Genomic DNA, 17,814 nt, shown 5'->3' with positions numbered 1-17,814 from the left:
ATCATGAGGTTATCTCTCTCCCTAAAGAATTTATGTTTGCTGCTGGCAAGGACTGAAATGATTTGAATGGTATCCCAAACAATCTGTGGTCCCCAAACAATACATTAGGGTACCTCCTTCGTGGTTCCCAGACTTAAACTTTGTCTACCTAGAGCATGAGTGTGATAAAAATGCTGTCAGAGTCCTACCTTCTCAACCTTTCCTCTGGACTTGGCAGATGCCTCTCAGGAAAAAGCATCTCAAATATCAGGCCAACCTCTCCTTTCCTTTTTCTCTTGGATATTGGCTTCATCGTTATTCATTCCCTTGTTAGTTCTCTGATGCTTTCTGGAAACAGAAGTCCTCCATGGGCTTTTTAATTTTACTTATCTGAAAGCCACATGGGAATCTTAATTTGGATATAACAGGTTTTCTGTAGCAGGTATTAAGTTTTGTCTTTCAGCTCTATCTTCCCTTCTCCTTATATAAACTGCCTTGTGGTGCAAGGGCTGACTCTGGAAACAAATATTTCTGTGTTGGCAGATTCTCCATTAGACTCTGCCCAGAAGGACACTGGAGAGTGACTACAGAATCTGTTCCTGTGAGCACGACCTCAGATTCTTCCCACAGAAGGGCACCTCCTTCTCAGAACTCTGGCTGCCATCTCCACTGCCCCTCCCTAGCAGTGTACATACAAGTCCTATGTAGACCCCTCCTCTAGGCTAAGAGACCCTGGCCCTAGCTGGGCAATCAATCCCTCTCCCCAGAGGCCTTCCTCTAAGCTGGAATATTTTCAGGTCCTATTTATCCATGAGCTCTACATATGGTAGCTAATTCCTGTACTTATACCACCATGATAACTTGGGTTCTCGTTTTACATTTCCAGCTATTTGGTTAGTAATGTAATTTCATGTTAACTATTTTTTAAATTAAATTCCCTCTGTTCAAATAACTAGTGCAATGTCTGTCTCCTGACTGGTTTCTCACTGATAGTTCCCACCCCTGTCCTCCTTCTATTCTCATTTTATTTACCTCATGGCATGATTAGATCATTTTGGGCCCACTTACAATGTTGTGCCAAGGCTTTACTGTATGTACTCTATTACATTTTGCATTTCTAGAATTTCCATTTGGTTCTTTTTCAAAAACCTGTCAGGGTCATTCTTTAGAGTTTCTGGTTTCCTCCATGTATTGTCCCACATGTATTTTTAAGCTGTTGCTTAACTCTCTTAAATATAGGAATTTAGAAGTTGTTTGTAATAATCTCATTTTCTCAATCTTTGTGAGTCTGTATCTGCTTCTTGGTCTTCCTGGTTGCTTCTTGAGGTGGCTTGTTTCCCTGAGTGGTCATGTGGCTGGCTGACTATCTATCTGTCTATCTATCTCTCTATCTATTTTTACCATGAGCTGCTAATTTCCCTTGGAATTTTATTTGTAGGATGAAGGTCTGCAAGAATAACTGCAGAATAGATACCCCAGGCAGAACAGAAAATGCATAAATATCACCAAATTGCCCTCTTCATACCTCTCTGCTACAGCATTATCTAAGTTTTTGACCTGCTAATAGGTACACAATGCATATACAATAAGTATATAAAATATATAAATTTGTAAATATATGTATGCAGGTCACTGATCAGTGGTGACAATACTAGAATCCTTCTCAAATAAGAATGTTCAGTTCCTTTACAAGTACAGACACACAGCGAGGTCTGGACTTATTAAGAATCCTATCATTTTTGCGGAGAAAGGGGAACCCTCCTACACTGTTGGTGGGAATGCAAGCTGGTGCAACCACTCTGGAAAACAGCATGGAGGTTCCTCAAAATGTTGAAAATAGAACTACCCTATGACCCAGCAATTGCACTACTGGGTATTTACCCTAAAGATACAAACGCAGTGATCCGAAGGGGCACATGTACCCGAATGTTTATAGCAGCAATGTCTACAATAGCTAAACTATGGAAAGAACCTAGATGTCCATCAACAGATGAATGGATAAAGAAGATGTGGTATATATACACAATGGAATACTATGCAGCCATCAAAAGAAATGAAATCTTGCCATTTGCGACGATGTGGATGGAACTAGAGGGTATCATGCTTAGTGAAATAAGTCAATCGGAAAAAGACAACTATCATATGATCTCCCTGATATGAGGACATGGAGATGCAACATGGGGGGTTAGGGGGATAGGAGAAGAATAAATGAAACAAGATGAGATTGGGAGGGAGACAAACCATAAATGACTTGTAATCTCACAAAACAAACTGGGGGTTGCTGGGGTTGGGAGAGGGGGAGGGGGTTATGGACATTGGGGAGGGTATGTGCTATCATGAGTGCTGTGAAGTGTGTAAACCTGGCGATTCACAGACCTGTACCCTTGGGGATAAAAATACATTATATGTTTATTAAAAAAAAAATTGGAAGGGGAGGCAAACCACAAGAGACTATGGACTCCGAAAAACAACCTGAGGGTTTTGAAGGGTGGGGGTGGGAGGTTGGGGGAACAGGTGGTGGGTAATAGGGAGGGCACGTATTGCATGGAGCACTGGGTGTTGTGCAAAAACAATGAATACTGTTACGCTGAAAAAAATAAATAAATTTAATAAAAAAAATTAAAAAAAATCCTATCATTTTGTTTAACCACAATTTTCTTGAAATTCTTTCTTCTAGGATGTAAATTTTTAGTTTTGACCCCTCAAAAGGCCCTCCTTTGTGTGTGGGGGAATGGTAAGTTAGGGAGTGATACTAATTAATATGAAAGGATTTATATATCTGGTGTGAAGGGTACTTGGGAGTCACAGGCGTAACTGCCAAAATGGAGAGATTTGGGTGGTCCTACCCACAGCAAAAGCCAGATCTATTGTTAAATGGTGAAGCTACCCAGATGTTGAAAGGGCAGTCTGCAAAAGGTTCTTGGCTAATACTGAAAAAGTGATTTCATTTGAAAAGTGAGCAGCCTTTCTTCTTTAACATATTTTTGGATGATACTAGATTGTGAAGCTACTGTGCAAATAATGCACAATCACTGTGTTATTCACGGTGGACTATTCATTTCTTAAAATTACCAGTGAGCAAAGGGAAGCATACAGGGTATCGATTACACTGTGGGAATGCTTACACAGAATGCCAAAGGCTTTCCCTTCCCTGACAAACCTCTTTTATGCAGCTGAGCCATCTGCATGCAAAACACATCTTCAAATGGTGCCTCAGAAAACAACTGACTGCTGGGCAAAGCACGTGTGGGCTCTCGTTCTGGAACTGCTCCCACTATTGTGCGACCACAGCAAATCCAGGTGACCCTCCATGGCCGCTCGTTAGTCATCTGCTGCTAGATGTGATCTTTGCAGGCTCTTGGCCTGATATTCTGATATAGTACACTCTATATAAATTGCATGAGCCAGGAAAGATATTCCCTACAAGAACGAGGGCTGAGCCTTGTGCAGACACTTATCTGCATATATACTTCTCACACTCCTTTCACGGTGTTTTGGCACATCTGTGCCTGACTGAAAAGGAGTGTCCCTTTTGTTTGTCCCTCAAACTGCCCAGAGTTTTAGGTAGAAGTTCCCCCACTGCCCGCTACCCCCAACACATGGAAGCCTCTAGACAAGGGCAGTCCGGGAACTTAATTTACCTCTTCTGAAAACCCTATTTCCCAGGAAACTTGCTGAGGACAGCCCACGCCTAGTCCCCGTCCGCGCACACTTGTCCTAAGCACAGCACCCAGAGACTCGGTCCATCTTCCCGCGTACACCGGTCCCGAGTATCCGCGGGGAGCAGCGCCCGACGCGTTCCACTTTTCCACGTACACCTGCCCCATGCACTGGCTAGGGATTTGGCCCGGAATCCCCCGCCCCTTCCCTTGCACATCTGTCCGGAGCACAGGCTGGGGTTTATCCCCGGGACCCCGGCACCTTCCCGCGCACGCCTGCCCGCGGTACGTCCCCAGGGCAGCACAGACTGGTTCTCGCAGCCGGGTGCCGGAAGTGCGGCTACGCGCGGGACTACTTTTCGCGGACCCTCAGGCGGAGGGGCGGAGGGATCCCGCGCAGGGTTGGTGCGCAAGAGAGAAAGCGTGCGGGACGCGGCCCGGAGCAGTGCGCCTGCGCGGCCGCCGCCACCACCGCTGTTGGTGCCGCCGCCCGTCTGCCCGTGTGAGGGGAGCTGCCGCCACGGCCACCACCGCCTCAGTCTCCGTCTCCGCTGCCGCCTCGGCCCCGCGCCCACCATGGCGCAGATCCTCCCCATCCGTTTCCAGGAGCACTTCCAGGTGAGATCCCGGCTCCGGCGCCGAGACCCGGCCGGCTACAGGGCGGGTCTTGCGCTCCGTCCTGTCAGCCGCGCCCCCAGCCGCCCCGCCTCCCGGGGGACCGGGCGGGAGCAGCTAACTGGCCGGCCGCCCAGACCTCCGGCCCCTGGCCCTGGACCCCGATTCCAGTGGACGCGGCGGGGTGCACAGACCCGGGCCGGCCGGGGTGGGCAGGCTGGTGGCTGGGCACGCCGGCCGGTGTAGTGGGAGGGCGCGGTGGCCCGCACGTGCCGCCCTGCCAGGTGTGCTGGTCGCTGAAACCCGTTATCCGGTAGCGACGGTAATCCTTCTCGGACGGCTCAGACCTCGGTGGCATGCTAAGAGCGCCGGGTGACGGAAACTGAAGATGTCCCGAAATGTCTTTCAGTGCTTTTGGGAGCTGGAACCAGACTGACGAGCGGTGCGCTTGGATTCCACTCGCAAGCTTTATAACTCTGAAATCTGAATCTGAGCCTCATTTCCCTTTTGCGTCTCTCGATTCTTACATCTGAGTTTGTGTCTGTTGGCTACCGAAGTCACTGGAGTGGTTTCGTGGGAGGAAGGATCATCAAATCCTTTGACCAAAGGGCGAGAGGGATCATGGTGTGTTTTTAATAAGACCCTTTCAATGCAATAACACCCTCCCCCAAAGTTTAGCTTTTTAATGAGGTCCCAGTTTGTTGTATCTCCAACTCTCCTAATAGAGTTGTGCTTCAGGGAAATAAAGATTGGCTGTTTGTGTTTGACTGGTGGTTGTGTCCTGGCACGGTGTACAGTGCTTCACTCATATCACACGCATGTGTCACACCTGTGAAGGGTGATAACGATTCTCATTTTACAAGTGAGGAGGGGGGGTAGGTATATAGTTGCCATTGGCTCTGTGCTTTATGTTATATCATCACAGTTCTGGGGCGCCTGGGTGCCTAAGTCCGTTAAGCCTCTGACTCTTGATCTCAGCTCAGGTCTGGATCTCACAGTTTTGAGTTGGAGCCCCCCGGTGGTCTCCACGCTGGGCATGGAGCCTCCTTTAAAAAAAAAAATCATCACAATCCCATAAAATCCATATGATTTTCCCTGTTTTCTAGGTGAGGAAACCGGGGCACAGAGACATTAAATAAGTTGTCTAGTCATTCGGCAAGTAAGAGCAGGAATCAGACTCAGGTCATTGTGACTACACTGTGGGATTGCAAGGAATGTTGTGGATTGGAATATCTTTTTTTTCCCTCACAGCACAGAACACTTCTAACTCTATATCCAGATGGGAGAGGCCCTAGGAGTACAGTGATGGGTCAGATCCTCTTATTATGCAGATTGGAAACTCATCCCTGGAGTATTCCTCCGTGGTCACTTAGTGATAGAGCTGTGGTTGGTGGAAGTAGCAGTCTCCTGAACACCCATCTCTTGACAGTAATGTGAAATAGGAAAATACTACTGCTGCTGCTAATTAGAACAATACAGTAATGTGAGCCATTTTATTGAGTCATTTCTCTTGCTAATCACTATACTATATATTTTATAAATCTCATTTAATTTAGTCTTTATCGTAACTGAGGCACAGATAACTAGCACAGAGAGAGTGAGCAATAAAGGTAAAATTACACAACTAGTAAGTGACAGCTTGGGTTCTAACTCTGATCGCTAACTCCAAAGCCTGTGCTTCAGCCACTAAATATGTTCTCTTCAGAAGGCAAGGAAGCAGTAAGACATTTTAAATTCCTATGGGAGTTCATAATGTCTTGAAAAAATATATTCTATTACCTGGAAAATACTTATGACTTGTTTGGTTTTTTCAAAATTTAAAAAAAAATTTTTTTTTTAAGATTTATTTATTTGACAGAGATAACAAGGAGGCAGAGAGGCAGGCAGAGAGAGAGAGTAGGAAGCAGGCTCCCTGCCAAGCAGAGAGCCCGATGCGGGACTCGACCCCAGGACCCCGAGACCATGACCCAAGCCGAAGGCAGAGGCTCAACCCACTGAGCCACCCAGGCGCCCTACTTATGACTTGTTAACATATAAGCCATGTAAATGTGGTTTGTGGTCTCCAGCATTAACCAGCTGTTGAGATTTCTCTGTACTCATTTTTCTAGTCTGTACACTCTCCCTTAGCTGCAGACATTTCAAAATTTCCGCTTGTTTCTTAAATCCCTAATCCTGCCACTCCCCCTTGTTGCAACAGATGATTGGAGAAACAGAAGCCATAAACTGGGATATTCCTCACCTTCATGCCTGCAGCCTTACAAACTTGTCTGCAGTTGCCCTTTTCTGCCTTCCTGTTATCTCAAAAGTGGTTTTTGGTTTTTTTTTCCCTTATGTGTGTTCTGGATTCCCACCTCCTTCCCTCTTTTAACAAGGCCTTCTCTTTCCCGTGTTTTCATCCATTCCCTCTTGGTGTCTTCTTCCATGCTTGTGTTTAACCATGCTCATATCTCTTCTGTCTTTACATAAACTTCTCCCTCTCCCCGTCCCCTTGAAGCTCTTATCTTACAGCTAGACATCATGAAAGAATTACCTTATCCCTCCATCACTTCCCTTATATTCCTTAATAACTGCAGTCTGGTTTTTGCCCCCACTGTTCCTGTGCATCTGTTCTTGCCAAGGTCACAAGTTGTCAAGCTGTCATACAGACTTTTTTTTTTTTTTTTAAAGATTTTATTTATTTGACAGATAGAGATCATAAGTAGGGAGAGAGGCAGGCAGAGAGAGAGAGAGGAGGAAGCAGGCTCCCTGCCAAGCAGAGAGCCTGACGCGGGGCTCCATCCCAGGACCCTGGGATCATGACCTGAGCGAAAGGCAGAGGCTTTGACGCACTGAGCCACCCAGGCGCCCCTCATACAGACTTTTTTGTAAAGACCAGTTAGTATGTAGGTTAGGCCTTTGAGAGCCATGTATTGTCTCTCGAAACATAGTCTCCCACTCCCTCTTTTTTAAATTTTGTAAAAAGTATAAAACTCATTTTTAGTTGGGCTAAAAAAGAGGGAGTCTGTAATTTGCTGGCCCCTGCTCCAAAAAAAAAAGAAAGAAAGAAAAAAAAAATTCAAACCCAAAACATCTTCTATAGTTGACACCGTGCTTTATTGCCTCCTCATGATCCTTTCTCTGTTGCTTTTGGTCATACCAGAGTTTCCCAGGGTTTCTCCTATCTCTCTGCCCACACCCCAGTTTCCTTTGTGGGCTTCTCTTGGGAATAAGCCTGGGGTCTGTCTTGAGCTCTTCTGGTTTTTTTTTTTCCATTTTGTATGCTCTACTGGGTGATTTGTATGTATTCCCATATGCTCAGTGTTCCCAGGCAGGCTGCGTATTTTTGCTGAGCCTCATAGATGTATGTAGGAGAGACAATAGTAGGCCCTGGTTAAGAGCACAGACTGAGTACAGTCTGTTTTGTGTGTACAGTTTTGTGAGTGTGTTTTGTGAGTACAGTGGGTTTGACTCTGGGCTCGGGCACTTACTAGCCAAGTGAATTTGGGCAATTTTTGTAACCTTTTTGTGTGTCCATCTCTACATCTATAATACAGAGATGAAGGGTATAGTTTTTACTTCATAGAGCTATTGTGACATTTTGAGTTAATAAATGTGATAAATGTAAGATGTGGGACAGTGTCTAGTACATAACAAAATGCCCTATTCTTGTCAGTTGTTACTGCCACTATGACAGCTGGCCCCTGCAGAAGGCCATTGGATGATCCATACGTTCTTCAAACAACACATCATGTTCCAAAATAGGGTTCTTCTTTCTCTTCAAATGTGTATCTTCTCCAATTTCCAGCCAGGAACCTAGGAGACAGCCATGACTTCTCCTTAACCTGTTTGTTCTTTCTCCTATGTATTTTGGGCATTATTCTGCTACCCTTAGCTTGACTGACATGACCCTGGACTAAGACAACAGTGCTCACCTAAATGGCTGTACTAACTTTGTCTCTGGTCATCTATCTCTAGTCTTGCCTTCCTTCTCTAACACACAGGCAAAGAGATTTTCTCAAAGGCTTGAAGTTCATCAGTGAATAATGCTTCCCTCTTGCTTCCAGGATGAAAATGCCAGACTCCCCAATGCCTTATAAAGCCCTGCCTAATCCAGCACCTGCTCAGCTCTCTTGCTTATCACCGTCTGGTCTTTCAGGACCTTGTCTGGAGCCCAGCACTCTTACCTGTGGGCTTATTGCCTCTTTCCAGAACATTCTCCCCTCCCTTTTTTAAAAAAAATTCATTTACTTTTATTTATTTGAGAGCAACAATGAGAGGAAGAGTGCACAGGAGCAGGGGGTAGGGGCAAAGAGAGAAGTAGACTTCCCTCAGAGCAGGGAGCCCAATATGTGACTTGATCCCAGGACTCTGGGCTCATGACCTGAGCTGAAAGCAGATGCTTAACTGACTGAGGCACCCAGGTGCCCTCTTCTCCTCACTCTTATTACCCAGCCAAGGCCCACTTAGCCTTCTGCTTAAGTGACAAGAAGCTGTCCCTGACATGTCAGAATTAGGAGCCCTTACTGTGTGCCCCCATAGTTTTGGGGCTTCTCTCATGATGGCCCTAACCATATGGTGTATAGGCGGTCACTTCCCTTACTGGACTGCAATCTCAGAATCTCCTCCTATCTGCAGTTGTATTACCACTGCCTAGTACATAACAGGCCCTGATATCTTTGAAGGAATGAAACCAGTTGCATATTGAAATGTTTGTATAATCAATGACTGATTAGTTGTAATGTAGACAGTCTAATAACAGTTTATAGGCTTTTGTAGGCTCTCCATATAGCTCACCTGTGACCAGTTTACTGTAAGTCTACTTTATTAAGAATACTCCTACTTATCTCATATTTTGTTTCTGCCACACAACCCCCGCCTGCTGTCTACCATATCACTTTATATTTTGTGAATCTAATTATCTTTTTTCTGTTTTTAATTTTGGTTGGTTTCATATGAAAAATCTTGGGCCAGATTTCCCCCAGAGGTTAAAACAATTGTTTTATAATGGTAAGTGGGAAAATAGAAATCAGGATATGGGGGGTGGCGCCTAGGTGGCTCAGTTGGTTGGTTGGGCCTCCAACTCTTGATTTTGGCTGGGGTCATGATCTGGGGTCATGGGATTGAGCCCCACGGTGGGGGGGGGGACTTCATGCACAGCAGGGGGTTCTGCTTGGGATCCTCCTTCCCCTTCCTCTGCCCCCCCCAGATAAATAAATCTTTTTTTTTTTTTAAACAAATTAGTGTATAGGAACTTTTACTTATCCTGCCACCCTCCTGTTGAGTGGAGGACTAGTTCTGCAGGAATATTTTTCTTCTATGTACTGTTTGAACTTTTTTAATATTCAGATATCTAAGTTTGAAGGTTGTTGCTTTTTAAGCTGAGAATGGAAAAAAGCTAAAGGGCTAACTAAGAACCAATGACACCTTGATTCAGAAGAGGAATAGTTTGTAAGAGTTTTGAAATATGACACAGCTCAGTACACAGAGAACATATAAATGCATTCCCTCAAGGTTTCGATATGTAGCATATCTCTGAGGTGATGTTCTTAACAGATACAGAGTCTGCCATGAGGATCTGTGTAAATTATAGGAGTGAGGGGGTTAGTAGTCTTAATCAGTGCTTCCCAACCTAGGCTGCGAAACACCTCTCTAGGCGCCACCTTAAACATTAAATTAGAATCTCTGAAAGATGAGGACTTTGGCCTATCTTTCCAGATGAGTTTCACATGCAGTTGGATTGAATCAATCTTCTAGTCATTATTCATAATTAAAGAAAGCCTTTTATACATGAGTAGGTAAGATAGGTCTCTAAGGAGTAGATTGAGCTTGAATTGCAAACAGTCATGTGGGTGTGCCTGAGTGGCTCAGTCGTTAAGCATCTGCCTTGACTCAGGTCATGATTCCAGAGACCTGGGATCAAGCACTGCATCTGGCTTCCTGCTCCGTGGGGAGCCTGTTTCTCCCTCTTCCACTCCCCCTGCTTGTGTTCCTTCTCTTGCTGTGTCTCTCTTTGTCAAATGAATGAATAAAATCTTAAAAAAAAAAAAAAAAGGAAAGCAAAGAAAACAGTCATGTGCACCTGTGTCTGCTGGAGAGGCCCCAGGGAATCACTCTGAAAAGAGATGCTGTACTCGGGGCGCCTGGGTGGCTCAGTGAGTTAAAGCCTCTGCCTTTAGCTCAGGTCATGATCCTGGGGTCCTGGGATCGAGCCCCACATCTGGCTCTCTGCTCAGTCTGCCCCCTCTCTCTCTGCCTGCCTCTCTGCCTACTTGTGATCTCTGTCAAATAAATAAATAAAATTTAAAAAAAAAAGATGCTGTACTCACAGCCTAGTACATGTTTGGTTTATGTTACCATTACATTGCAATCGTATTTTGTGAAATGGTTTTTGGTATACTAAGACGAGCAACACTAGGCTCCTTCTGCCCTGAAATTGTTGTGCACCCATGTAAAATGTTTTTAAGGTCTTGTGTAAACTGTTAAATTTTACCCTGGGTGGACTTGGAAGTAGAGAGTGGGCCAGCCATTTACCTTCCTCATTTATGAAGTGAAGAAAGTAATCACCCAGTCACCCAGGGTGTGTGGAAGGGTCAGCCTTTGCGAGAGAATCCACAACAGTGACATGGTAATTGAGCAAATATTAAGTGAATTTGGACAGGTCCTCCTTAGAAGAATCAGTTATCACCATAGAACATATTTAAATGTTCAAAATCCCCAAACTATACAAGTACTTTTTATTGGGTTAAAATAGTTACCATGTGCTAGGAGGATCTTAGTCAAGGTCCCTTTCCACCAGGTTCTTGAGCAAAGTCTGTAGCTAGGGCAAAGTGTGTGTGGAACAAGCTTTGAAGTCATACATATACATGGGAAGAATAGCCCCAGATAGATCATATAAATGAAAATTAAGCTTTTCTGGATGCCTAGGTGGCTCACTCGGTTAAGCGTCTGCCTTCAGCTCAGTTCATGAGCCCATGGTCCTGGGATGGAGTCCCACATCAGGCTTCTTGCTTGGTGGGGAACCTGCTTCTCCCTCTGCCTACCACTCCACCTTATGCACTCGTTCTCTCTCTTTCTCTCTGATAAATATATAAAGTCTTTTTAAAAAAGAAAAAATTAAACCTTTCTGTTCAAACACTAGGTCTCTTTTCCCAGATGAAACTACTATTAAGAAAACCATTATATCTTTCAAAAAATGATTAAAAGAATTCTGTTATAAAATTCCCCTCCTTTTGCTTTTGTAACTTAACAGAGTTTGAAGATCTTTCTTTGAAGATTACGTATAGATGGCAGCATGTATTTGACATTGTTGCTTACTAATATTCTTCTGGGGCAGTAGTTGTTGACACCAGTCGCCCCATCCTATAAATACTTCTTTGCTTTCCCTTGCTGTTTCCCGAATCTATTCCTTTCAGTCTGTTCTATTTTCTTCTTTTGCGTCTCTTGCCTGAGGCGTGCTGGTGGCCTCCGTGCCAGGGGGAGATTACGATCTCTTTCGGCTGGCTAAAGAAGGGTGCCGCAGAGCTGGGCTGGCAAAGTTCAATGACAAAATTAGAATCCAAGCAGATCTTGACAGGCTGGAATCCAACTAGTTGACATTTAACAGGTATAAATATAGGGTCTTATGAATTGCTTTTAAAATACAGAAAACGTACATTGATGTAATTTGAGAGAAGTTCTGTAAAGCATGATAAAAATGTAATTTTTAAAGTACCCTGAACTAATCTAGTCCTAGAATTTTAGGTTAGTTCTAGAAAAGACCTTCATAGGTCCTCATTTACAGAGCTCCCTCTTTAAGCTAGGAAAAAGCTTGCTGATAAGTTTAACATATAAAATCTATATTTTCAAGTTACTTTAAAAATTTTTTTTTTAATTTATTTGACAGAGATCAAAAGTAAAAGTAGGCAGAGAGGCAGGCAGAGAGTGAGAGGAGGAAGCAGGCTCCCTGCTGAGCAGAGAGCCTGATGCGGGGCTCAATCCCAGGACCCTGGGATCATGACCTGAGCGAAGGCAGAGGCTTTAACCCACTGAGCCACCCAGGCACCCCATGTTACTTTATTTTTTCTTAAGACTTTATTTATTTATTTGACCCAGACAGAGATCACAAGTGGGCAGAGAGGCAGGCAAAGAGAGAGGGGGAAGCAGGCTCCCCGCTGAGCAGAGAGCCCGATGCTGCAGGGCTCAATCCCAGGACCCTGAGACCATGACCTGAGCTGAAGTCAGAGACTTAACCATCTGAGCCACCCAGGCGCCCCAGCCAAGTTACTTTAAATTATTTTCTTAACTGCCTAAAACTTGTAACTTCTTTACTAATTAATTATTGAACATCCATGTGCTGGGCACAGTGATAAGGCAGTGAATAAGTCTGAGGAGACATATACGGAAGGAGAAAGGACTAGCATCTTCAAAGACAAGAGGCATGAAAACCTGGGATGTTCAGTGCAGCTGGAATGTTTTGGCTCTTTGATATGGGCAATTGGTGTTTTCACCAACAGCCCTGTATAAACACAGCTGCAACCCTCCCCAGTCAGACTACTGTCCCTAAACCCCTTAAATACAGAAACCACAGGACTATTTGATGAGTAATTTCTTTTTATGTTTTCCCCAGTGTCGGATTTGAATTTGGATTCATTTAATTGCAGGTCTTGAGAACAGAAAAGGATTATTAGATAGTGTCTTGTGTACTTTTGCTTAACTCATATATGGACTGTTTTAAATGTGTATCTAGGTTACCTTTCAGAATAATTATTATAGGAATCAGGAGTCCTTAGTTACAGCTTCTAACTAATGAGAAAAAATCGCTTTGAGCACACCACTTCTCTGGAATTCTGTTCCTGCATATGGAGTAAAGCTCAGTGGTATTTGATATTTTATTTATTTACTTTTTATTTATGATATATATATATATATATACGTATATATATATATGGGGAGAGCTAGAGGGAGAATCCAAAGCAGAACCCTTCCCTTGTTGAGCATGGAGCCCACTGCAGGGCTTGATCCCACGACCTGAGATCATGACCTGAGGTGAAATCAGGAGTTGGAGGCTCAACTGACTGATCAGCCAGGCTCCCCGGTATTTGATATTTTGGATGTAAAAGTTATTTTGGTGGGATTGTCCTGTGTTTGGCTGGACTCAGTCTCTAATATTTAAGAATGTACTGTGCTCAGGAGATTGGGTACAGGTATTTCTTGATATTTGGAGTTGAAATCAGAATGTTGCCATATTAATTCAACATGATCCCCAAACTAAGAATAAAGTGAAAATTTAGAAAATCTGGGCCCACTTAAGTGTATGGCTCTGATATGCAAAGATTTGACAGTGTTGGGTGTTGGGTGCTTGAATGTTAGGGTGCTCTCTAAATTTACCATATGCTTATATAGTATAATGTTTATAATAATTCATAATAAAAAATAAAGGAGACCGTGTAGGTCTCTTGGGAATTACTTCACCCTGTTTACTTCCCCCTCCTCACCCCTCCCCACCTCTGCTCCCAATGGAACTTTTCATTGCCCTCTTATCAGCAACTTCATATAGTTTAACCTAATAGTAATGGTTAGTCTCCACAGTCTGTGGGCTCTGAATAGTGACTCTATCTTATGTATCTTACTGTTTTTGGAGTCTAGTTAGTGGCTAGTAGGTAGTATGTTTTTGGTACTTATTTATGGAATGAATGTGTGAAAATTACTTGCTATGAAAAAGGCTCAACTTTCATTCACTACATTTACTGCAGTAAGCTGCTACTTCAGATGTGTGAAAATAAAACGTGAATTTCAAACAACTCAGTATCAGCATTGTGATTTTGGGAAGAGGTCGTAATCTAAAAACCTTGTGTTGCATTAGTGTAAATTGTGTGTGGCATAACTTGCCTTCTGAGTTAGCAGAAAGGTCAGATGAGGTGACCTGTTGCCTCCAGCCTGTTCTCCTCAGCAGCTGGAATACTCAGTATGTGCTAGACTCTGTATCACAAGAAACAAGTAAGGTATAGTCCCTGCTTTTGAGGAGTTCATGGGGAAAAAATGATAAGATAAAGAATTATACTAGCAGTATGAACAGCCTCATTTGTGCTTCTTCCAAAGGCTGGTAGTTATTTTTAACAAGTCATCCCTAATCTTTGTTGCTAGCATAAACTTTTATACAAATTCACACAGGGTAACAGTTACTAAAGGATTAAGTCAGGAGCAGTAGGGTTTGAGTTGAGCAGAACAATGTTTAGAAACAAAGATACTTGTAGGTAGATGGGGGCAAGAGAATTTTATAGAAATAAGTATGGTTCTTCATAGGGGTGATAGAAATTTCATGTGTGTGTGTTTTCCCAGGGGTTTTCATTGAGGCTTATCTCATTAATAGGTTTTTATTTAAACCAGGCACAATGTATGAAGTGGTCTTTGGAGAAAGGTGCCTGATTTAAGTTTTACATAAGTTCAAGCAATCTGTCTACCTCCAAAGATGTACCAGCCCTTTTGACTTTTTATTAACCTTAGACTCACAAAGAAATATTTAAACTGACTGAGAAATCAGACTTTATGATTTGTGGGGTTGCTTTAAGGAAAAACTCTTGGCTAGTTCTTTGTTACTGCTTGCTTTTGGAGAAACCAGTTTTTGTGTTTTCTTCCTTTCTGCTCTCTTTACCTGCCTTCACCTCTCCAAGACCCTCTTCCTGCTGAGGCTCTTCTTATTTATGAGGTATTCTTTGTGGGCTTCTCCACCCCCTCCCAGCTGGCATCTTCCTGTCTCTGGCACTCATGATGGCATCCTTCCCTCTTCCTGGTTTTATTCTTATTCTTGTGTGTTCTCATCAGCCTGTGGGATTGTAGGTTCCTTGAGAGTTGATTCATGGCCTGCTGTTGATGCATTGCCTGTACTTACTAGAGGTATAGAAAAGCAAGTCAGTGTTTGCCTTGAATAATCACTTAATGTTGTTTTTTCTAAACTCTTATTTAACTTTTCCTCTTCCTTCTGTTAAACTTCCCTAAATAATGGGCTAGATTTAATCTGTTTCAGAGAGGAAAGACTTACTTTTAAATCAAATGTTTCTTTTCTCTTTAGCTCCAAAACCTGGGAATTAATCCAGTCAACATTGGATTCAATACACTGACCATGGAATCTGATAAGTTTATATGTGTCCGAGAGAAGGTTGGTGAACAGGCGCAGGTAGTGATTATTGACATGAACGATCCAATGGCGCCGATTAGGCGGCCCATCTCTGCTGAAAGTGCCATCATGAATCCAGCCTCTAAGGTGATAGCTCTGAAAGGTAAGACTGATGGGATTTTCAGAAAGGAATTTTACCTCACTTTACCTGCTTTGTTACTTTAAATAGCAGACAACTGTCAATAAACTCACAGGAAAATGTCATCAATAATATTAAACTTAACTCCAAAAGTTTAGGCAAAGCTATGTTGTTGTTTTTTTTTGTTTTTTTTTTTTTATGCACCTCCTTCCACATCTAAGGAAACTGAGCTGCAGGAAGGCCAACTGTTTGTTTGTTTGTTTTTAAAAGATTTTATGTATTTATTTGTCAGAGAGAGAGAGAGAAAGCACAAGCAGGCAGAGGCAGAGAGAGAAGCAGGCTCCCCGCTGAGCAAGGAGCCCCACATGGGACTCGATCCCAGGATCCTGGGATCATGACCCGAGCCGAAGGCAGCGGCTTAACCGACTGAGCCACCCAGGTGTCCCAAAGCTATGTTTTACATACCTTATTTAATGAGAGGTTCCTGAGCACCTGAGTTTTTTGTGACGTCATGCGTATAGCCAAATACAGGAGGGAGCGAATGCCCAGGGCCTCATCCTTATGACTGCTACATCTGGAAGGGCCAACACCACACTGCACGTGTTCACCAGGAGGACTGTGTGGTGCCCTGGACCTCGTGATGGGCTGCTTTACACTGGTGCTCCAGACATCCTAGAGTATGAGCCAAGGTACTTCTTCTCTTGTGAAACGCATCGATAACAGTATAGTTGTTCTTTAATAGAATTTTGCTTCCTTGAACTCAGGGGATGTTGGGTACTTGAAACCTTGTAGTTATTTGGAATATAGAATCTTTTCATATTGCCATGATTTGGGAAATTGAAAGGATTATGTATATACTGGACTTGCTAATATTTTGTGCAAGGCGTGTTATCACTTACCTTGAAAAGTGAAAGTTCTTTCTGGTGCTAAAATTAGTAAATGCCAAATATTAGCTTTTGCCTGTGCTCCTATTTTGTTACAGAAATAGGGTCTACTTTGTCCTTTAGTAGGTAAATGGACATCTGGAAGTTATGACCTTTTTATTAAAAAAAAAAAGCTGATATTAAAAAATTTAAATGATCTTTTCTTCTATCAACTCTATTTCTTGTCAGAATTTTTTTGTGGGCACCTGGGTGGTTTAGTAGGTTAAGCCTCTGCCTTCGGCTTGGGTCATGATCTCAGGATCCTGGGATGGAGCCCCACATCCGGCTCTCTGCTCAGCAGGGAGCCTGCTTCCCCTTCTCTTTCTGCCTGCCTCTCTGCCTACTTGTGATCTCTCTCTCTCTCTGTCAAATGAATAAATAAATAAAATATTTTTAAAAATATTTTTTGAACATGTAATGTAAATGGTATAAACTGTGTTAGTTGAAAAAATTGCTAACCTTTAGCATTCTTCATGATTGATTCTTTTGGCTTTTCTGTATTTTCTATTTTGCAATATTTTTGAGAGATCTTATCTATCATGTCGTTTGGTGTTTGGTATATTCTCTCTGGGTCTCAGAGATGGCCAGCATTTTTGTCTTCCTGGTTCTCTGATACAGTTCTCTTTACCTGTGTGCACCCTGCATCTCCTGGAGGCAGTTTTCAAAGTGTGGTAGGGGAATGGAGAGAACTCACGATTTAATGCTGTCAGTCCCCTCCCACCAAAGGCCACTGGCAACACATCTGAAGTTGAACAAGTTGGGTTTATTACTTGTTTCAGAAAGAGCGAAACCACACCATGGGGAGCTTGGACGTATCACACTATTATTAAAAGGTGTTAGAAAGAAACTTTTGTAGGATTTGGGATTTCATTGGGTGATTTGGGGATAGTCTAAGGAAACATGAGTTTGCTGTAGATTGGGTGCTGTTAGAAAGTGGGAGTAATTTTATAATTAGGTTATCTCAATGAATCTTAGCTATAAGGAAGGGCATAGAGTGACGATAAAGTTGGCATTGGTTAAAGAAGTAGCAGCCATGAGAGGGGCAGTTTGGTATTTTGTGCGTTGCACATTTACCTTGTTTTTGTCTGTACTTAGTAAAATTCTGAAGCAACATTTACCTTGTTTTTGTCTGTAGTTAGTAAAATTGTTTTGTCTCACTTTATCATGGTCTTAGAGGGACTTGTCTGAAGTTGGTGTTCTCTGAGATGGTTTACATCACTAGGAGAGTAACATGGCCTGGATGTGAGGACATCCTTTTTTTTTTTTTTTTCCATTCTCAGTGTTCATATGAATTTTTTCAGCTATAGTTATTGATTGCTGTTTTCTTTTGCATAAGGAAGTGTGAACTGTGGAACCAAATTGATAAAATTTTAAGTATCCTATTTTTACTGCAATCTTGTGGCCATTAGGATGATCTTGGACCCTTAT

At 43.0% G+C, this 17,814-nt stretch overlaps 1 protein-coding gene across 2 annotated transcripts in view; it reads left to right on the top strand.

Annotated features, from left to right (window-relative positions):
• The first annotated feature begins 4,128 nt into the window (after positions 1–4,128).
• Positions 4,129–17,814, top strand: part of CLTCL1 (clathrin heavy chain like 1) — a 97,770-nt gene continuing 84,084 nt past the window's right edge. For both annotated transcript variants that reach the window (XM_046026090.1, XM_046026091.1), the window contains exons 1-2: positions 4,129–4,256; positions 15,280–15,487. In XM_046026090.1, coding sequence (XP_045882046.1) covers positions 4,215–4,256; positions 15,280–15,487 — 250 coding nt within the window. In that variant the 5' untranslated portion in view covers positions 4,129–4,214. The remainder of the gene's footprint in view (positions 4,257–15,279; positions 15,488–17,814) is intronic.

The sequence above is a fragment of the Meles meles genome, chromosome 12 (genome assembly GCF_922984935.1).
Source record: "Meles meles chromosome 12, mMelMel3.1 paternal haplotype, whole genome shotgun sequence".
Lineage (NCBI taxonomy): Eukaryota > Metazoa > Chordata > Mammalia > Carnivora > Mustelidae > Meles > Meles meles.
The sequence above is the reverse complement of the archived record's forward strand: the minus strand, read 5'-3'. Positions and strand labels throughout refer to the sequence as shown.